Source organism: Amphiprion ocellaris, chromosome 3 (genome assembly GCF_022539595.1).
Source record: "Amphiprion ocellaris isolate individual 3 ecotype Okinawa chromosome 3, ASM2253959v1, whole genome shotgun sequence".
In the NCBI taxonomy this organism is placed as follows: domain Eukaryota; kingdom Metazoa; phylum Chordata; class Actinopteri; family Pomacentridae; genus Amphiprion; species Amphiprion ocellaris.
The window spans coordinates 13,442,521-13,461,680 of record NC_072768.1 but is presented as its reverse complement, the minus strand read 5'-3'; the positions used below and the strand labels follow the sequence as shown (position 1 = coordinate 13,461,680).

Here is a 19,160-nt window from a genome sequence, read left to right as displayed (position 1 = left end):
AATTCCAATTTTAATTAATTAATGACATATTTAATTCCAATTTTAACTAATTAATGACATATTTAATTATTTAATGATATATTTATTTAATAACACATTTAAGTATTTAATTCCAATTTTAATTAATTAATGACATATTTAATTCCAATTTTAATTAATTAATGAAATATTTAATTCCAATTTTAATTAATTAATGACATATTTAATTAATTATTTAATGATGTATTTATTTATTTAATTTTGGCACTTTTAGTCCTCCATATACTTCTACACATATAGATACCTCTTTCTAAGTTTGATCAAATCACGATAACTCTGTGTCCTGTTGTACGATGTTTTCCCAACAGATGGCGCTACCCTCATGAATGCAGCATCAACAAGTGACGTCTACAACACAACAGAAATGTCTGGAAGCCAGTGGCCACCACTTTGAGCACCTCTTGTAATTGTAGAGGCCAAAGATAACTTCTATTAATCTCGTGATGCCTGAATAAATTTGGTATTGAAACATTTATGCAAGTTTTTCTTTTCCTGATGTGTGTAAACATTATTTTGGCTGACTCTGCATAATGGGTTTCTGACAGGTCACCAGGCAACATCTTTTTATAATAATGACAAACATACCTGCATTCTACAGGAGTGATTTTCCTCATGTGCAGGTAAAGATGTGTGAGGAGCTTAGAGATGACAGGAGCAGGAGTCATCCTCACTAATTCAACTTCTACCTAGAAACAGAAAGACCACAAACACACTGATATACTCTCAAACGTTCAACCTCACAGCCTCAAAATATCTGTTTAGAAAGTGTTGTGTTTCTAAATTCTGCTGAAAGCATTGACAGACATTCTCTTACAAGGTTGTGTAAAAAGCAGCCTGTCCTCTGAGCTACTGAGAAATCTTCCTGAACAAAGTTTCTATGTGTAAATCGGCTCAACAAAAACTAAAGCCTCAGTCAGAGATAACAAGTATCACAAATTACAAAGAACTTTCTTTGTTAACTGAGACTTTCTGCTTCAACCTCACATAAAAAGGGGAGTTTAACTGGTCAGGTGACTGAAAATGAATGGCTTATGCAGTTCTAGATCCAAAAGTAGGATGTTTCAACTCATGTTTTACTACAAATACATGCAATAATAAATAAATACAATGGCTGGTAGTTAGTTTATTCACTATTAATGTCACTTTATATACTGGATTGAACTTGAGCAGTGGAAGAGAGAAGGAATTTAATGAAATTATGGAGATTCAGAGAGGTAATGTTGCGCAATGTTAAGTTAAGCGCGGTTTAATTCAAACCAGCTGAATGTTAAACTTCAGTGCAGCTCAACGGGTTTCAGTTAACCTTAAAGTATAATAACTTTTTTAAAAGCTAAAATACACAGCAGAGAAATACAGGTTGAGAAGGTCATTCTACTAATGACGGACACCTGCAGCAGCAACTAACACAGGTGTTCAGCGGTAAGTTAGCCACCTGTGTTAATTAGCCCGCTAGCTAACTTAGCCGCTTAGCTAGCTAACGCGTCCGGACCAACGGCTCAAACACGACAAAACACAACTCTTCACAAGTCGCTGACTTAACGTACAACAAAAATAACGCTACAGGTTAGAAGTATCTATCTTCTTACCGTGTTTTACTCCAAAAACAAGGTCAACAGCAGCCAGAGATGCTACCAGACGTGCCGACCATAGACACACACAGACTAGATACGCTAGCGCGCTGTCTTTTATATGTATCTATGGTCTGACCAATAACTGCTCTCTGGCTCTCAGTCAGTCTGACCAATCACTGCTCTCTGGCTCCGCCCTCTGAGAATGATGTTGTCGTTTGGCTCCAAGCTTGCTGATGACCACTTCCGGTCTCAGAAAATGAAAAAACGGACTTTTTTTCGTTTCTGTCTCTTACTGATTTTACATTCTTGTTATTCGAAATATAAAACGAAAATCATAGCATTTAAAAAAAAATCGTATATCCCTTTTTGATCGTGAAAAGGAAAAACGCCTTGTATTTCAATTTTAATTTTTGTATTTTAAAACGAAAATCAAATAACCACTCGTTTTTTGTTTTTCAATACCCGTTTCAGAACGGAAAATCCAATTACCAGATCCGTACACGGACCGTGAAGTCACACTGACGTTCATTGATAAGAAAGGCTGCAAGTTCAAGTTCCAGTTCGTACCAAAGATGTAGGATGGGACTGAGATTAGAACTGAGTGCTCGCCAGTCAAACTAGTAAGCCATTTCTTTTACTTAGCAGGGGGTTTGTTACATTGAAACAGGAAAGGAACCTCCCAAACTGTTGGAAGCACATCAAGTTTAGTGAGTCTAAAGTATCATTGTGCAGCAGTAATACCAAGGATGTCCCATATCTCCAATAATTGGAAAAACAGTCTGTTTTCTACATGCGCCCACATACTTAATGCCAAACAGTGTGTCTTTTAATGTTCTTTGAATTCAAATTGGACACACATACGGTGTAATTAAATTCCAATGTAAATAATTAGAAGCTCTAATGACACCATTCCAATTTAACTCGTGCCACCATTTGCTGAGAGAGGCAGCAATTTGCAAAGGTTGTTTTTGCCTTTGAGAGCAATTAAAAATGTATGGCCAGTGGAAAGCCTCTGCTCTGAGCAACATATTAGTCAGCAAGAAGGTAAATGAATCACACAGCTACATGCTACACTCTGAAGGAACTTTTCATCCCATTTCAAGGATGATGACAAACTATCTCATTAATTTGCAGTTGCATTGTTCATACAGCTCCTTCCACTTCTGACATTTTGCTCTTCAGTCCAACAGCTCCACGTGTTTCAAGCTCAGTCTGTCAGACATGATTGCATAAACATTCAAAGGCATCTCCTGCAGCATCAACAAGATTGTGAAAAGATTGGTTTTTTGTTAATTTAATCAGTTTCTCATCAAGAGAATAACTTGTCAGTTTTGTATATGTCAGGAGATGTTCTTGTTTTGACTTTAAACATCTTACTTTAGGCCTAAAGCCTCCTCTGCTCATCACGGTCTGCCTCCTTAGCATTACACGCACCAGAGCTGACTGAAACTCAAAATGGAAAAAGATGACAATGCAATATACCCCAAACCTTGCGTGCCAGATTTGCCTATTAAGTACAGAAGTCAAAAAGGAAGCAGGAAGGAGATAAGACTCAGAACAGAGAAGCAGTGAAGCAGAGAGAGCACCTCTGAGACCTGACACACAAAGAACGGTCTTAGCGCCTGAGCTGTCTCTTTATGTCTCTAAACGTTAATTCCATGCTTTTCTATGGCAGACACAGAAACAGGTTATTGAACTGACAGAGAAACCGTTGAGAATCTCCTCCCCGAGCTGCAGAGTATCAGGAGCCGGAGTTGAGCAGGAGACGAGCAGAAAGCCAGCCGAGCCCCTGCAGACAGGGGCCGAGGTTTCATCCCTCCCTGAACTACAACAGACGGCTGCAGGCAAGCCAAGCGCATCAGCTCCACGGGAGACCCCTGCTTGCATCACCTCCATCTATTTTTAGAACGACTGCATCCACCCTTTTTTTGTCTTTTAAGCCCCTTCTGCATTCTAAGTGTTATCTCAAGTGCAAACTGTTGCAGAAGGTGCATAATTCTTTTCTCCTTTATTGTCATAATTGCAATCAGTTTGATCAAGAAGCCTCCATCACAGCTGAGTCTGACTACAGCTCAGTCATGTTACATGTGAATTGTGCAGATGGAGAGCAAACACAGATTGTTGTATTGCAGAGATGAACAATCAGAAGAGAGCAGGTTTTTATTTCAAACAGAGTACAGCAGGTGCTTCCACTGATCAGTTCCTCCTCTCTGACTCTCAGCCTGAAGTTGTTCGAATAAGTGAAATCATCTGTTGTTGTGTTTGACTGGAATGAAAACAGGCGCCTGGTATATTTCCTGTTTTATGGATCCTGTGAGATTATAATTAGAAATGCCAATAATGTGCACATTGTGCTTAAGAGAAAAGAAGCAGGAAATGAGACTGTCAGTTTCAATGATGCAGGCGTTTCCCTGTAGTTATTTTTTGGTGGAAGATAATGAACAGTTCCAGGCTTGGCATGACAGCATGTCAAGCAAGAAAGACTGTAGAATGGCAATACAAGCAACAGCTTGGTAAAGACAGGCTCCGCCGACTGCCAGTGTTGGCCAGATGGAGGCAAGAAAAGGACCAAGAAGTGATGTGACAGAGGTGAGGAAGCAGTGTGAGTCCAAGGAAATGAGATAAAAGAGAAGGAATAGGAGGTGAGAATTAAAGGAAGGGTGTGGAAATGGTACGATTGTTATGCACTGCCAGATTTAGTGATCCAAAGGGTGAGCAGCTTAGCATCAAAAATAACCCCATTTAGCTTTTATACTGTTATTCATAATCCTTGGGAATAATGAAATGGGAAAGAAAATGATGCTGTGTTTGAAGTGTCCACATTGTGCATAGCAAGAATATGGAATCTATTATCGAAAGTAGGTGTTGTGCGAGATTCACAGGATAGAGATCGCACTGTTTTACCATTTCGATGCAACACAAAAGTCTCCCTGATCTGTATTATGTGTCCATGTCAGCATCCAGGAAAAATGATTCTGATGTCCAGCTCAAAATGTGCCTCCAGATGTCGTAAATTCACCAGGAGGTGAATATCCTCAGGATTGAGCTGAGATGCTCATGTAGACGTACGTGTGTGGATGTAGTATAGATGATGTTCAGACATTTTTATGCAGCTAACAGCATTGGATGATAACTCCCTGTCTGGGATGGACATTTTTATCAAGATGTCATGCAAATTTCAAGCCATCCATCATTTTTATATAACCCCAGTCTGGAGTCAGAGTCACGGTGGCATCACAATGCCATCCAGTGGACGCATGGAGGAACTGCACAGGCTGACGAGGACGTCTGTTGCTGTTCAAGGGTGGCAAATCAAAAAAAAAAAATTATGAAAGATAAGGAAGATATACACTTGTTACAGCAGCAGCACAAAAATCTAACCAAGTTGGGTTTTTTCCCCCTTATTTGAGTCTCTATCATTAAAACAGATAAAACTATTTGAATCACATAAACAAAAAAAAATACACCATATACATGTACATAATGTAAAATAATTTAGACCATATAATAAATTGTACAAATTTATATGTGTGCAACTCTAAAAGCCCGACTGAGTAGCACAATATTTTACAATTAACTATATGTTTACCCACCAATATATACTGTGTGATTACTGTCTACTATTGAGCAATGTTAGTGTAGCCATAATAATTCAAAAAAAGGTCACCAGTCAAATCATAAGGTGTTTGGTCTGCTAGTAATAACAACACTATGACATATTTTTGAGGACACACTGCAACTGTATTGCTGTAAATCTGAATGTGTAATATGTGGGTCGAATAGTGGACAGAACGGCTGTTTAGTCACAATGTAGAAAAATATGAATTATGACATATTTATTTTTAATTAAACTGACAAATAGGATTAGAAATGAGTTTTGCACCTGAACATCGCCTGCTGCTGCTGAGACTGTGTGTAAACCAGTTAATGCGCAAGCAGAGAAGTTTAAATATAAAGCAAACAGTGCTGAATGACTGAAACAGCTTCTGTTGCTCTAGTTGAAAGTTTGTTGGATACAAACTTCAATTATACTCAAGTGAATGAAAGAAATCCATGTATGACCACTTTGATTACTGTGTATTGTATGAAAACACAGTGCAGCAAAAAGACCCACTTTCATACAAATAATAGTGTTAAATTCTTTGAAATAAGAACTTGAGCTGGGAAGTAATAAAACTGTAATATTAGGAATAGAAGTCACGCTCCTCAACTCTTTAAATATTTGCTCTTTGGCTCCTCTATTTCAGGAGACCACTTTTTTACAAAATATTATATACTTATACTTATCTATGTTCTTATGTAAGAGTTCCATTTTTACATACATGCCTTTTGATCTTTTCAGCCAGATATATGGGTCCTAACTAATAAAAATCTACTTGTTTGGTTAAAATTTCCTTGTTAAGTCCTGCAGAGCAAATCTAATGTATATTATGTCAGTAGAGGTAATCAATAACCCTCTCTGGACATTACATTTTTATTGTTATCTGTGCTTTCATTTGAATTTTTACCTCAAACTCAAAATAACATCGAGCTTAAATCTGACACAGTTGTAAGGCTACAGAAGACAAAACAAACACTCATTGCTCATCTTCAGCAGTCTACTGCCTTCAGTGTTATGAGGAAAAGCAGCTGAATGTTAAACACACTGCAGGTAACAAAAGGTGAATCTGCTCAAAAAACCCTGCTGCAATGTTAAATATAATTAAAGACATGACTTGGGGCAGACTGTTTCACTCTTGGGCTGTAATGCTCTCTTGTGTTGGATCTCCTAGCAACAGAAACCTGTTTACCTGCAAACCCAGCACAAGACTAGAGGTGAGCTGGAGTTGCAGGTGTGTCCTGGGAGTAAGTTAAGCTTTGTCCTCAGTGACAGATTATTTTTGCTTGGGTAATTTATATTCAGGTTCCATAAAAGTAGCTGTAACTTCACTGTGTGAGCTCAGGGTGTTTCTGCTCACTCCCACTACATCTGACAAAGAGGGAGCACTTATTGCATTATTTCCCACTAACTGTGTTATTATTTATTCAGCGAGCTCCAAGTTTGGCTGGATTCTGTCAAACCCACAAATCAAAGGAGTTACACCTTGTTTGCTGCTTTTATTTGTGGTTACAGCATTGCCCACATACCCGGAGGATTTTTGCTATCCATCACTGTTGTCACTGAAGGTTTCCATTACAGCAGTCACAGATGGCTGAGCAGGGGAGGATTGTCATGCCGACTGTTGGAGCAACTGGCAGGAGAGGACGACTGACCAGCAACACGCTGCTCAATGCTGCTTATGGTGAGCGTGTAGGGTGAGATGGAGAACCTGCAGGATTAACAGCTTTTATCGTATTGATTTTGATTCAGATTTGGATTCTGACAGGCAGTTTTTGCACATTTGTCTCAGGAAGGATGAGTTTCACTTCTTACCTCGGACGTCCCAGTAATACAGGCTTTACATCAAACCAGAGACCAGCGATTTATTACACACCTAGTTTGGACCACACTGACAACCCTCGGTTTGGGTAAGTGTCAGGGCCCAGCTGATTGTTTCTTTATTGTTTTAACCCTCGTGTTGTCCTGCCGGTCAAAATTGACCCGTTTAAAAGTTTGAAAATATGGAGAAAAATATTTTTTTTCACAGTGAAACTTCTGATGTCCACATTTTCAACATTTTTGGGAAATCACTGAAAAAGGTTTGGTTGAAAAACAGAAATGTTAAAAATGTTTCTTAAGAACATTCACAAAAAAAAAAATCAACCAAAATCCAGTGAATTTCACTGGATTTTGGGTGATTTTTTTTGTGAATGTTCTTAAAGAAAATATTGGAAGTTTTACTAATATATGTGTAATCATTTTTAGAATTTTTTTTGGAAAATTTTTACTCATTCTTTGGAAAATATTTACAAGAATTTTCTTGCCAAATTTGGAGGATTTTTTTTAAAAAAATAAAATTTTTAAGGGAAACTTTTAAGGAATTATTGGAATTTTCTTCCTGAAGGTTTTGCAAACTCATAAATTTGGGGAATTTTTTGCTGAATTTTTGGATTTTTTTCAGACAAGGAAACAATATTTTTCGGTGCCTGTAAATGAGGACAACAGGAGGGTTAAAGAGCGAGTCTGACATAATAAAGACAAAAACATATATTCTAATGGTAGCCGAGGTTTTATTTGTGCAGATTAGTGAGGGCCGCCGCATTTTACGTCTCGCCTCTGCAGAGGTTTAAAGTTGTTGTTTGCGCATGTTCACTTCCACACTATGGTGGATCACTCAGACACGTGACTATTAAGCACACATTGTTGTTATAGATATGCTTCTCTATCCATGACAGATAAAAATCTGCAGTGAAAACATTTCGTGATATGGAGGTAGATTGAATATTTGTCCAACTCTAACAGGTTCCAGGTGAATCTGGGAGATGCCAACCAAGTGTACACTGAGATCTATATACTCAGAAATCTAATCAGCCAGAAAGATTACAGTCTGCTGAGTGGATTTAAATATATGTGTAGGGTCTTACAGATAGCCATCTCTGAGGTTTCTGCCTCCACACTTCAGAAAACAGACTTTCAGAGCTGGCATTTTTACTTGTTGGAAAAGCACAGGTGGAATTAAAAGCAGTTCCAGTAAGATAGTCCAGTGAGTCACCGTACACAACGGCAGGACCTCAGCAGACGTTATTGTTACTGAATAAACCTAAAACAGGGATCAACAGATGTGGGTTACATTTGTAGTGCTCAGGATACTGTACAGACTGCTGTAAAGAATTTTACTACTTTCTTCCAAAATCAGCAGTGAAGTACTCAAGAATTTCTATTTCCTGCTACTTTATACTTCTCCTCTACTTCAATCCAGAGACAAATACTGTACTTTTTACTCCACTGCATTTATTCGATTACTTAAGGTATTTGGCAGATTTGGTTAATGATGAAAAATATACTTTAAAAAATTAATTATTACAAATTTTCATACAAATTTATCCATTCCTGAGGGTAAATTCACTTGTTACACAGCAAATAAACCAAATAAAGCAGTTAAACCACTTTTACCAGGTCTAACATGAACATATTTTTACATCCGTAATTTTAACACAGTAATATACCTTATCCTGAAACATGCCATTCTGCACAATGAGTAAACTGGAGAGTATATGTTGATGTTAATATTTTTGTGCTTTTACTTAATTACAGATGTATATGAGGACATTCTTGTAACAGAGTTTTTCTACATTACGGTACTGGTACTTTTACATAAGTACCAGATCTAAGCATGTCTTCTATCTTTGCCCAAAAGAAATCAGAACCTTGTATTAAGTCAAAATGTTCAGCTATAAGAGCACTGCAGATAAAACAGCACTCATCTTTACGTCCTCCAGACTGGAGACAGGATATGGCTTAAATTGGGCCAGATCAGACGAGTAAGACAGTGAGTTATTTTTTGTAATTAGGGTGAACTTTGAGTCTCTCGGTCCCAGAAGTTCACAGGATTCAAGAGTATTTTTTGATGGAACTTGTGCTTCAGTGTAAATTAGCTTCCTGAAGCAATGAAGGAAAAACAGAAAGTCAGACTGTCATGAATGAAAAGTGTTCTTCTGAAGTGTTTCCTCAGACTCAGGTGAGTTGTTTTTGTTTCCAGACTCTCATTATCAGACAGTTACATGTCTCAGACTAAACTGCACTACCAGCCTCGCATCCGGTCTGATTATTTGCCAAACATCGTTAACAAACCCAGAGACAGCGGCTTCCTTCAGACGAGGACTCAGCCGAAAACAGCAGCTATGGAGGAGAAGGTGCAGTAGGTTTAACAACATATAAACAACAACACTTTGAGATGTTAAAAAAAAAGTCAAATACATTAACTGCCTGTCTTTCTGTCTTCAGACAGAATACCAAAGATCATTTCTGGACCTTCCTCTCCCTCCTGCAGGTAAAATAAAGGCGGCAACTGCCAAGGTTATGTGCATGTGATGTATTTATTTATAAAATGACAAATTAAATTATTAGATTATACAGGAAAAACTGAAATATAAGTGAATTTGAACAATTACTCTTCCTCCAGTTTCTCAGTACCATGTGACCGTGGGTCCAAAAACTGAGACAGGTTTCACTGAGGGAAGAGATCTTACATTTTTCACCTTTCAGGAGAAAAACAGCTGCACAGTGAGTCCTGCTTTACATTGCTGGCTTCTATATAGTTTAGATTTCCATATTTTTCTTACTGTCAACAAATCCCCAACAGAAGGACCAAAACCAAATACAGCACAAACTGTACTGCCTTTGCTTCCCAAACCGAATAATATATCATGGCTCTGTTCAATAGAGCACCATTGCTGTCCAAAAGGCTTTTTATTTACGTATGTTAAACTATTAAACACTCATTAACGAGCCACGTTATTGCACTGGGTGGCAATTTGCTTATTTTACAAGGGCAAGAGCAAGGGCTGAATAGTTTATTTCAACTCAACATCACACACTGGCCTGCAGCTGTAATGACTTTTTACAGCTGCAAAACAGGCAAAATATTGTTCCCAACTAAATCACTTTACTCTTTATTTGCTGCAAACTAACTGTACAAGTAGAATTTATAGAGCCTTTCTTAAAAATGAGACAAAATATTTGTGAGCTACTTTTGAACATTTATTTCTTGGAACATAAGAGACAAAAACATTTTGGAAAACCTGGAAACTCTGGAGAAACAGGCAAACACATTGTTATCTAATTCTTTGAAGGTCTTCTAACAGCTAAACTTGCATAATAGCTCCATTATATTCCTATATAAAGTCTACTTTAAACATTGCTGTATTTAAAATGTTTTATGGATATATCAGGAAAAACCTCGTCAGGCTCACAGCCCAGTGACGAAAAGCGACTTCAAACCACCGTCATGGCTGCAGGTAGAGGGACACTCACTGAATATCTTCATATTTAATCAAACAGGTGTCATTTGGTGACAAATCGAGGTTTATTCTTCTGTGTTTGAGGGCACTGAGGTAATACCGGGGGTGTGTAGCCGTTCTTGTCGAGAATCAGGATTCACACAAGGTGCCATCGCTCCCTTGGCCTGCCCAGTTAGTGACACTTCTTTGTTTTTTTTTGAAAATAGTTTTATTTTTTTAGACTATGATAATACAATAACACTACCATCTCTGATGTTCCAGAGCTCCCTCCTGCCATCACCCCAGAGTAAAAGCAATGCACCAAGTCTGAAGACCATTGGGAAGAAGGTTTTTATTTATAGCTTCTTTTTTTTAAAAAAAGATTATCTGCGTATTGTTCGTTATTATGTAATGTAATGTGATATTATGTTTTTAGGAGCCCACAGGATTTCTTCTAACAGCACAGAGTAACCAAGTTTTCCCTAATACACCGTTAGATGGTTCACACTTCGCTACACATTACAAGAGCACGTAAGTGTTTTTGGCATTTTCAGCAGTGGTGGAAGAGTCATTTTTCTATATAATAATGACCATAAAAACTGTGGCAAAAGTTAAAGTCCTGAACTGAAAAGATGTAAGAATTACAATTGGGTGTCAAAGATATATTATACTACAAAATATACTGAAATAAAAGATTCAGTTTTGACCTCCAAAATGTAGTGCCGTATAAAGTCACATAAAACGAACATTAAATAAAGAACAATGACTTCAAATTATTACTTAAGTGACTGGAGCAGACACTTACTACTTTCCACCACTGCTAAATGTAACTACACCCGATAAAACCGATATTACAATTGTCCAGGTAAATTTCTATTTTTCGTTATTTTTTACCAGCTTCTGCCATCACGCTGATTTGGAAAACCTAAAATCTGGTCCTACTTGTGCAGGAATCATCAGCACCAAAATGGACAACAACTACACTCGTCGGGAAATGGACAGGTACATAGATGCTGCAACATTAAGTCCCATCATGCACATGTTTTCTATGACTCACATGATCTATTTTCATTCCACAGGTTCATCTTTAGGGGTTAGACCTCCTCACTCCAGTGATGCTACCTGCAGAGCTGCTCACCACACGAATAAATGACTATGTCTTCTACCACTATTGGTATTGTTTTTTTATATAAATACAATAGTTTGTACAGGAATAAAAAGCAGTGGGTGTGCTGAAAAATTTAATCACTCCCCCATTTGTGTTGTTTTATAATAATCCAGTCAAAAAAACTGTTAATTTTCATCTCTTTGTGAAATCCTTCCTGTGTGAGCTGAGAAGCTGCCAGTCATACAGCTGGGTGAGGGGAGCAGTATGACATCCAAAGAGGGAGTGAAGGGAGATGAACCATTGTCTTTGGCCACCTCATTGTCACTGACCTACAGAGAATGAGAGGAGTGTAAACTAATGAGCAAAATAATTACACTCAGGCTGAGTGTGCCACTGATTCCCGTGGACGTCTGCGCTGTGTCAAGCTGTTCTGCCACCCACAGCTGTGGGTCGAGAAGCAGAGTCTTGACCGAGGAGGACGACTGAGATTCCATCAGCGACACATTGTGTGTCATTTACTGCAGCTCCACACTGTGCTCTGACTGTGAGTCAACTCTCACAAACCACAGAGGTTCTGCATCAGCAGAACAATCCACACTGTTGAGACAGATGCAAAAGGCCACACTGACTGTCTGGAAATTTAGCAGAGAGTAGTCAATATACCAGTTGAGCGTTTTTGATTTATTTATTTTTTTAGCTCATACTTGCCCATCACAGACATGCTGGTATATTGATGTTTATGTTGTCTGATATGCACCGATAGGATTTTTTTTTTAACAGAGTTAAATGCACAACAAGATAATTGGTGTAATTGAGAGAAAGCATCATCACAGTTTGTCCACCAGGGCAGCTCCAACTTCATCGTTGGCAACACTATCAGTACTGTCTGTAGCACATGTAGCAGAGAATGTATCACAGCTAAGCAAAAAGTGGTGCGGAGTCAAGCGGTGTCTGCACGCTAAGTTTCCAACTGATTTGTGAGATAGATTTCTGTAAGGTTAATAAAGTTAATTGAAAGGTAATAAAGAATGACTTCATCATTTTCCCTTTACAAACTTAGCCCTGACTTGACAGCTGTTCTGTCACTGAGACTTTTAAGTTTGCTGTGTTAACCAGCTGTATATATATCAGTATCAGCACTGGCCCCAGAAATCCAGTATCAACTGAGCTTTACGTCAAAATATAGATAAAATATCACATATATCTGGCTGCCTACATCTTCCAGAGGTCCACGGAGAAATAAAATAAATGTGAGTCATGCTATATTGACAGTGTAGCTTTTAGGAAGTGCAGTCTGTTGGTTGGTCCACTGCTTTGGTCCACACTGAAATAACTATTGAATAGTCTGTCAGAACATTCAACTATTGTCCCCAGAAGATGATTCCCAAATATCAAATACCTGCAAAACTAATAACATTCCTGTTAGCTTCAGCTCTACTGCCTGTTTAGTTTTCATTTAAAAATCCTAAGAGCTTTAAAGAACAGCAACAGGACTTTTTTTTTGGTTCTGGAACATATTTCATCTGTCTAAAAAGCCTTTTTCATTTCTAATTTGAAAGTATTTGCATGCTAACAAGCCAAATTAATGTGGTAAACATGGTAAATATTACAGCTGCTAAATATCAGCATGTTCACACAGACCCTGTGAGCATTTTGGCTTTCTGACGTTAGCATTTAGCTCAAAGCATTGCTGTGCCTAAGAACAACCTTGCAGAGCTGCTACTATGGCAGTAAACTGTTTAATTTTGTTATTTCTAATAGTGAAAAATGGAAATTATACAACTAGAGCTGAAGCAATAAATTTATTAATAAATAAATCAAAGTTGGAAATCTGATATTTTTGTCATTTTTGCCAGACAAGTTTAAAAAATACTGTTTTGTGATATTTTAGTTAGTATAAATAGTTTTCAGTTCCAGCTGTACATTTATAAAAAACATAATTTTATCTGATAAGTGCAGTTATATATGTAAAAAAAAAAATGCTTCCATGTGAAATTTGAGTGATCTGTTGGAGTGTGTTGCAACTGTTTCCTCAGCGCAGACACCGGAGTCGAGAAACTCTGCCTCACGAGCACAGGCATGAATATTTTAGCATTGGGATAAATATTTCACTCTTTCAATGAGATGTGAGAGAAAGATACTCGGAGGGAAAGAGGATTGGATTACACGCGAGCCCCACATGAATAATGAGTGCAGAGATGAGAGGAGAACAAGCAGCGGGCTGCTTCACGTTAGAGACGGAGGAAGGAAAGGTGAAGTCACAGACAAAAAGGAAAATACAAAGGTCACAACCAACCTGAGTCTCTGACCTGCAGGGAGCTTTAGTTTTTTATATTAGTAAAAATCTTCTGCTTGATTTTTTTATTTATTTTTTTTTAATCAGTCCATTTCATATTTGAAGCCTCCCTGTGGACTTACCTTTTATGGTGAAGCGCCCCAGCTATTCATCCCTCTAATAATCCTGCTTGTCTCTTTCTTGGCTCTGACACTCACAGGACTGCTTACACAACACTGACAAGGGTTGGTGGGGGTTTGTGTTAAGCATTTCATAAATATTTTGTAAATCTAAGGCCAATACACCCATTTACATGCGCACATGTTTGTAAAAATAGCAGTGAGCCAAGGCGAGGTGCACTGGCAAGCACATAAAACAGACACTGACCATGATTCTGTGGAAATACTACAGTGTGTCAGTCAAGTAAACAGTGGCTGGTGGTTTCACCGGCTAAGAAAAATTTTCCCACAAGTGACTGACGCTGACTTTATCAACCCAGTTAATATTTAATGATGGAAAAAGGACCATACACACTGTAAACACACACACACACACACTCCACCTGAGTCCTGCTCTGATCTGGTCATTTGTGAGATGTCACAGTTTATGGAAACATAATGCCCGGCTCGTTTATTTTCACAGTTTAACAGGTCATAAATTAGCAGCACAGCTAAGAAAATCTCACACTCTCTGTGTCAGCTTCTCTCAAAAGCGTTTCTTTTGGATTTTCATCCACCTGCCAGCAGATCATCTGGACGTTTGAGGCTTCTTTTTCACTCCCCTTCATCTAGTCTCCCCATGTCCTCCAGCTCCTCCCTGTCCTCATACTCATAGTCCATCTGAGCTCTCTCGTACTCCAGCTCCTCTCCCTCATACTCGAACCCTTCTCCCTCACATATCAGCTCTTCCGTCTCATATTCAACCCCGTCTTCATTATATTCCAGCTCAGCTCCGCCGTATTCCATGCACCCTCCCTCATCCTCCCTCACCAGGTTCTCTCCCTCTATATCATCTGTTCCCTCTATGGTCACCGCAGCTTCACTTGTTGCCTGCTTTGAATTGGAGCTGCTGTTCTTCAGGATGCCGTGGATCACCGGCTCCTCTCCGGCCATCGCCAGCTCCTCCGCCTCTCTCTCTGCGGCCTTTCGGCGTCTCTCCTTCCTGGCCTCCCGCTCCTCCAAAAACTCTGCAGCCCCTTCCCCGACCAGGAGCACCTCCTCGCCCACTTTAGGAGGCTCCTTCACTGGGTTGTGGTCGTAGGAGAAAAGGCGCAGGGCTTTGAGGCGCTTCAGGCTGGGAAACTCTGATATCTTGTTGCGGTCCATGTCTAAGATCTCCAAAAACTCCATGCGTAGCAGGACTTTGGGGAAGGTCTCAAAGCGGTTCCCGTAGAGCCATAATCCCCTCAGAGCCTCCATGCGCCAGAGGTCTGGAGGCAGCGTCTTCAGCCGGTTGTCGCCAATCTGCAGGGACTTCAGGTTGGGCAGGTCGTAGAGCTCGCGGGGAAACCTCTGGAAGTAGTTGCTCTCCACCCACAGGCAGCGCAGGCTCTGCAGGTTTGTCAGCTCTGGCGGGAGGCTCATGAGCCGGTTGCTGCCCAGGTAGAGGCGGGTGAGGTTGGTGAGCTGGCAGACGGCCGGCGGAACGTCTTCCATCTTGTTGAAGTCCAGGGCGAGTATCCGCAGACCCTGCAGCTGGGTGATGCTGTCCGGCAGCGTGCGCAGGCTGTTCCCGCAAACATAAAGCTTCTCCAGGTGCAGCAGTCCACAAACACGAGAAGGAAGCCGCTTGAATTTACGGTAGCTCAAGTCCAACACGGGATCTCCACTCTCCAACAACTCCTCCACTCCTAATGGAAGTTCCTCCTCCACCTCCTCTTCTTTCTTCTTCTCTGTGATTTCTTCTTCCTCTCCATCCTTCGCTGCCTCCTCTTCTCCTCCTCCTTCTTCTTCTTCTTCCTTCCTGGAGGAGTTGCCCATCACTGTGGCCTGCAGCCTCTCTGACTCCTATGTGAGTCAGGACAGAGTCATTTGATGAGGCAGTGTTTGCGACTAGTTAACCCTCAGCCTGGCAGCGGCTGTTGTTTTGTGGTTGAACCCACCGGCTGCAAACAGCATTACAGTCCGGACTAATTAACACTGTTGCAGCCATGCCACCGCACTTTGTCAAGTATCTCTTGGTGGCTTCATCTATTAAAAAAAAAAATAAATCAGCGGTGGAGGATCTATGAAGCTGTAGAGTAATAGTAATGGTAGTAGTAGTAGTAATAGTAGTAATAATAGTAATAATAATAGTAATAATGTTGCAGGTAGTTGAGCTCAACAAAGTGCAGCTGAATTTTGAGCAGAAATTGAATCCTTGCAGTCCTTACCCTCTTCTGCTCTCAGACTTCCTCGAGGCTTTTAGAGAGAAAGATAACGCTCAGCTTTCAGGTCACCTGTTCACGTCATCGGTCTCTCTCAGTCAGAACAGGAAAGGAAAAAAGTGCCACTTTAGGGCACTAAACAGTCGCTCTGCTGCCCCTCTTCCTGCCGGGAGTCGCTGGATAAACCCACAGTGTGTGCGCAGCTCGGTGACCTGGCCGGCGGCAAAGAAAAACAGTTAATGGAAGTGTGTCCACTAGTTAATGCGGCTGCTCCCCATTAGAGGCCGAGGTCTGCCGGAGTTACAATCCGCGCTGGAGAAAAGAAATTGCACATATTGGAAAATTGCAGCGGCTGACTGACAGAGTCTCTGCCCGTGATGTTGGCCGCTTCTCTCCATCAGTTTACATTCAACTGCTGCCTCCCTCCCTCTGTAACAGAACAGTGGGCATCACATCACATGGTCAGTGTGTGCGTGTGTGTGTGTAGGTGTGTGTGTGTTAGCAGAAGCCTATTCTAAAAAAAAAAAAAAGCGACGGCAGCAATAAAACTTTCTCTCCTCAATCCCCACTGACTGACATGGCAGCTTTTGAAACACTTTTTAAAGAGAACCGCATCATGTTCAGGGTTAAAGATTAAAATAATAAGCTTATTCTTGTATGCACTATTAGGCCTACACACACACACTAATAACATGCATACACCATTACTCAAGACATTTGGTCAGCTATTTTGCATGCATCAGTTATTAGTCTTGTTGTTGTATCAATATGTCATATGTGCAAATATATATTTATATCATATGATCAAAAATATAAACACAGCATTCAATTTGTCTTTCTTTCTGACTTAGAGACAAAAATTACAAATCTAATTTCTCTTGTGGTTGGAAAAGGGTTCAATTTGTGCACAAAAAAGTTTTCATCTGGTGACAAATTCACAGACAATTCGTGGGACTTTAAAGGATTGTAATCCGATAGTGTCACCGAAACACAGACCTTCCTTTGACCACCTTAAAACGCAGCTTTATTTTAATGACATGATGAAACACGAGAACGAGCTGTTGGCATGCAGGATGCTGGTATGTCAGTCAGGACTGAAGATTTGTCATCTAATAAATAGTCTCAGGCAGCATGACGCTCTGGATAAACGCGTCAGACAATTTGACCTTGTCCCCCAAAAGTCCACCAACTTTACCAAGTCCTTTAGGAAGAGTGGAATAACTTTACACAAGCAACATCATCAGCCCCATCAACACAATGCGTCACAGATGTGTAACTCGTTGCTGGCATGTGTTTTCTGGTCTATGACCCCCAGTCTCCATCTGTCCATCATTTCCTATGTAGTGCGTTCTTGGATGTTTCATGACGTACGTTCCTTTGTAGAGATGCTGTGTGTTGGAACCACAACTTGACCCGCCATGTTGAAAACAATATATTGTATAGTTGAGTAAACCATTACATGTGTTATATGTATTTATTTTTTTGTCCAGTGTAGATACAAGATCTATTTTTTCCTTGTTTGAGAAGCTTTTGGTTATTTTCAGCTAATATATAAACATTATATTTTGTAAACCTTATTATCTGTGTTACAGCAGGTGCCAGAGGCTCAACAGCAGGAAATGAGAGAGCAGAAAGATTTGCATTTAAAATGCTTTATTTACAGACTAAAGGAATACACGCATAACAAAAACCGGAACTACAAATCCGAGCCAGAGGTCCAAAAAAAGAACTGAACATAAACACCTCTAGAGGTAAGGAGGACTAAAACAAAAACAAAATCCAAAACTACAATTAACCCACTATTGGTATAACCAAGGCAGGAAAACAATTAAGGAAACCCAACTAAACAAACTCAAAACAACCAGTAACTGTACTGAAACCCCAAAAGCTCTAACCTAAAAAATCCCAGAGGTTAAGAGCCGACGAAAACAGGTTGGTATATTCTACGTCTGGTGACTCTCGGGCTGGAGAATCTTACTGACACTAGAAGAGGGAGGAGGAATGTCCATGGGGGAAGTCGTCTCCTCTTGGTTCTTCCTAGGAGCCTCCTTTCAATAAGCGGAAACGAGGATGGTAGGTATGGCATCCCAAGCGAGGTAGGAGGACAGGGGAATAAGATGGATCCAGACACTCCAGGTGTTGTGGTTGGTGTTATCCTGGTGGTTCTGACGACGGCCAGTTTCCTCAGTCCAACAGAATCCATGGAGAAGAACGGAGGACCAGATGGCAGACCAGAGAACTGGAGGAATCAGGAAACAACAGCAGGCAGAGGTCAGCACTAAACACAAGAAAACAGAATTACTGGTTGAACAAAAAAAAATATCGTGGCTCAAACAGTTCAGCTCACAGCACTGACTGGAGGGATGAAGACGCCTGAGCGCAGTCTTTATAGGGACGCCACAGAAGCTGATTGGCCGGCCTCCACCTGCACACAATCTGCTGATTGCAAATAGAAACACCTGGACCTCTCATCAGCTTCACACACACCTGTAGGGGAGAGAGAGTCCTGCCACAACTCACAGCCTGACCTGTGGCTCTAACAATCTGATCTAATTCTGTACATTGTGCATACTATCTAAAAAAAACATAGACACATGACATGTAACTTACATACATTTACTTACTATGAGCAATTACAAGTACAAAATTGAGGCACTTGTTTTTCAATTTTGTGCATGTTTGTACTTCTACTATACAACATAAGGGAACCTGTACTGTTTATCCTACTTCACTGTTGATGGTTTCTACTATGCTTTCAAATGGTAACATAAGATGAGTTTATAAAATGTGATGCTCTCTTTTTGATAGCCGCTGGAAGATATAAAGGCCTGGACAGACAATACACAGTCTGCAACTTTTATGTTAACAACTACCTCAAAGATAATTATCAAATTTAGTTTGAAGGTAAATACATAAGAAAAATGAACAGCAAAGGAATATTAT

General features: G+C 39.9%; 2 protein-coding genes across 2 annotated transcripts; one reads left to right on the top strand and one right to left on the bottom strand.

Moving 5' to 3' along the window:
- The first annotated feature begins 6,474 nt into the window (after positions 1 to 6,474).
- Positions 6,475 to 11,640, top strand: ppp1r32 (protein phosphatase 1, regulatory subunit 32). The gene is made up of 11 exons (XM_035957453.2): positions 6,475 to 6,892; positions 7,001 to 7,118; positions 9,230 to 9,383; positions 9,475 to 9,520; positions 9,653 to 9,753; positions 10,422 to 10,487; positions 10,575 to 10,661; positions 10,752 to 10,817; positions 10,906 to 11,000; positions 11,367 to 11,471; positions 11,549 to 11,640. The coding sequence occupies exons 1-11, from the start codon at positions 6,799 to 6,801 to the stop codon at positions 11,565 to 11,567; spliced, it is 951 nt and encodes a 316-aa protein (XP_035813346.2). The 5' UTR covers positions 6,475 to 6,798; the 3' UTR covers positions 11,568 to 11,640.
- Positions 11,641 to 12,247: 607 nt separating this feature from the next.
- Positions 12,248 to 16,635, bottom strand: LOC111582146 (leucine-rich repeat-containing protein 10B). The gene is made up of 2 exons (XM_023290676.3): positions 16,224 to 16,635; positions 12,248 to 16,041 (listed from the first exon to the last, which is right to left on the bottom strand). Exon 2 carries the CDS (start codon positions 15,829 to 15,831, stop codon positions 14,626 to 14,628), a length of 1,206 nt encoding a protein of 401 aa, XP_023146444.1. The 5' UTR covers positions 15,832 to 16,041; positions 16,224 to 16,635; the 3' UTR covers positions 12,248 to 14,625.
- Between the last annotated feature and the right edge of the window lie 2,525 nt (positions 16,636 to 19,160).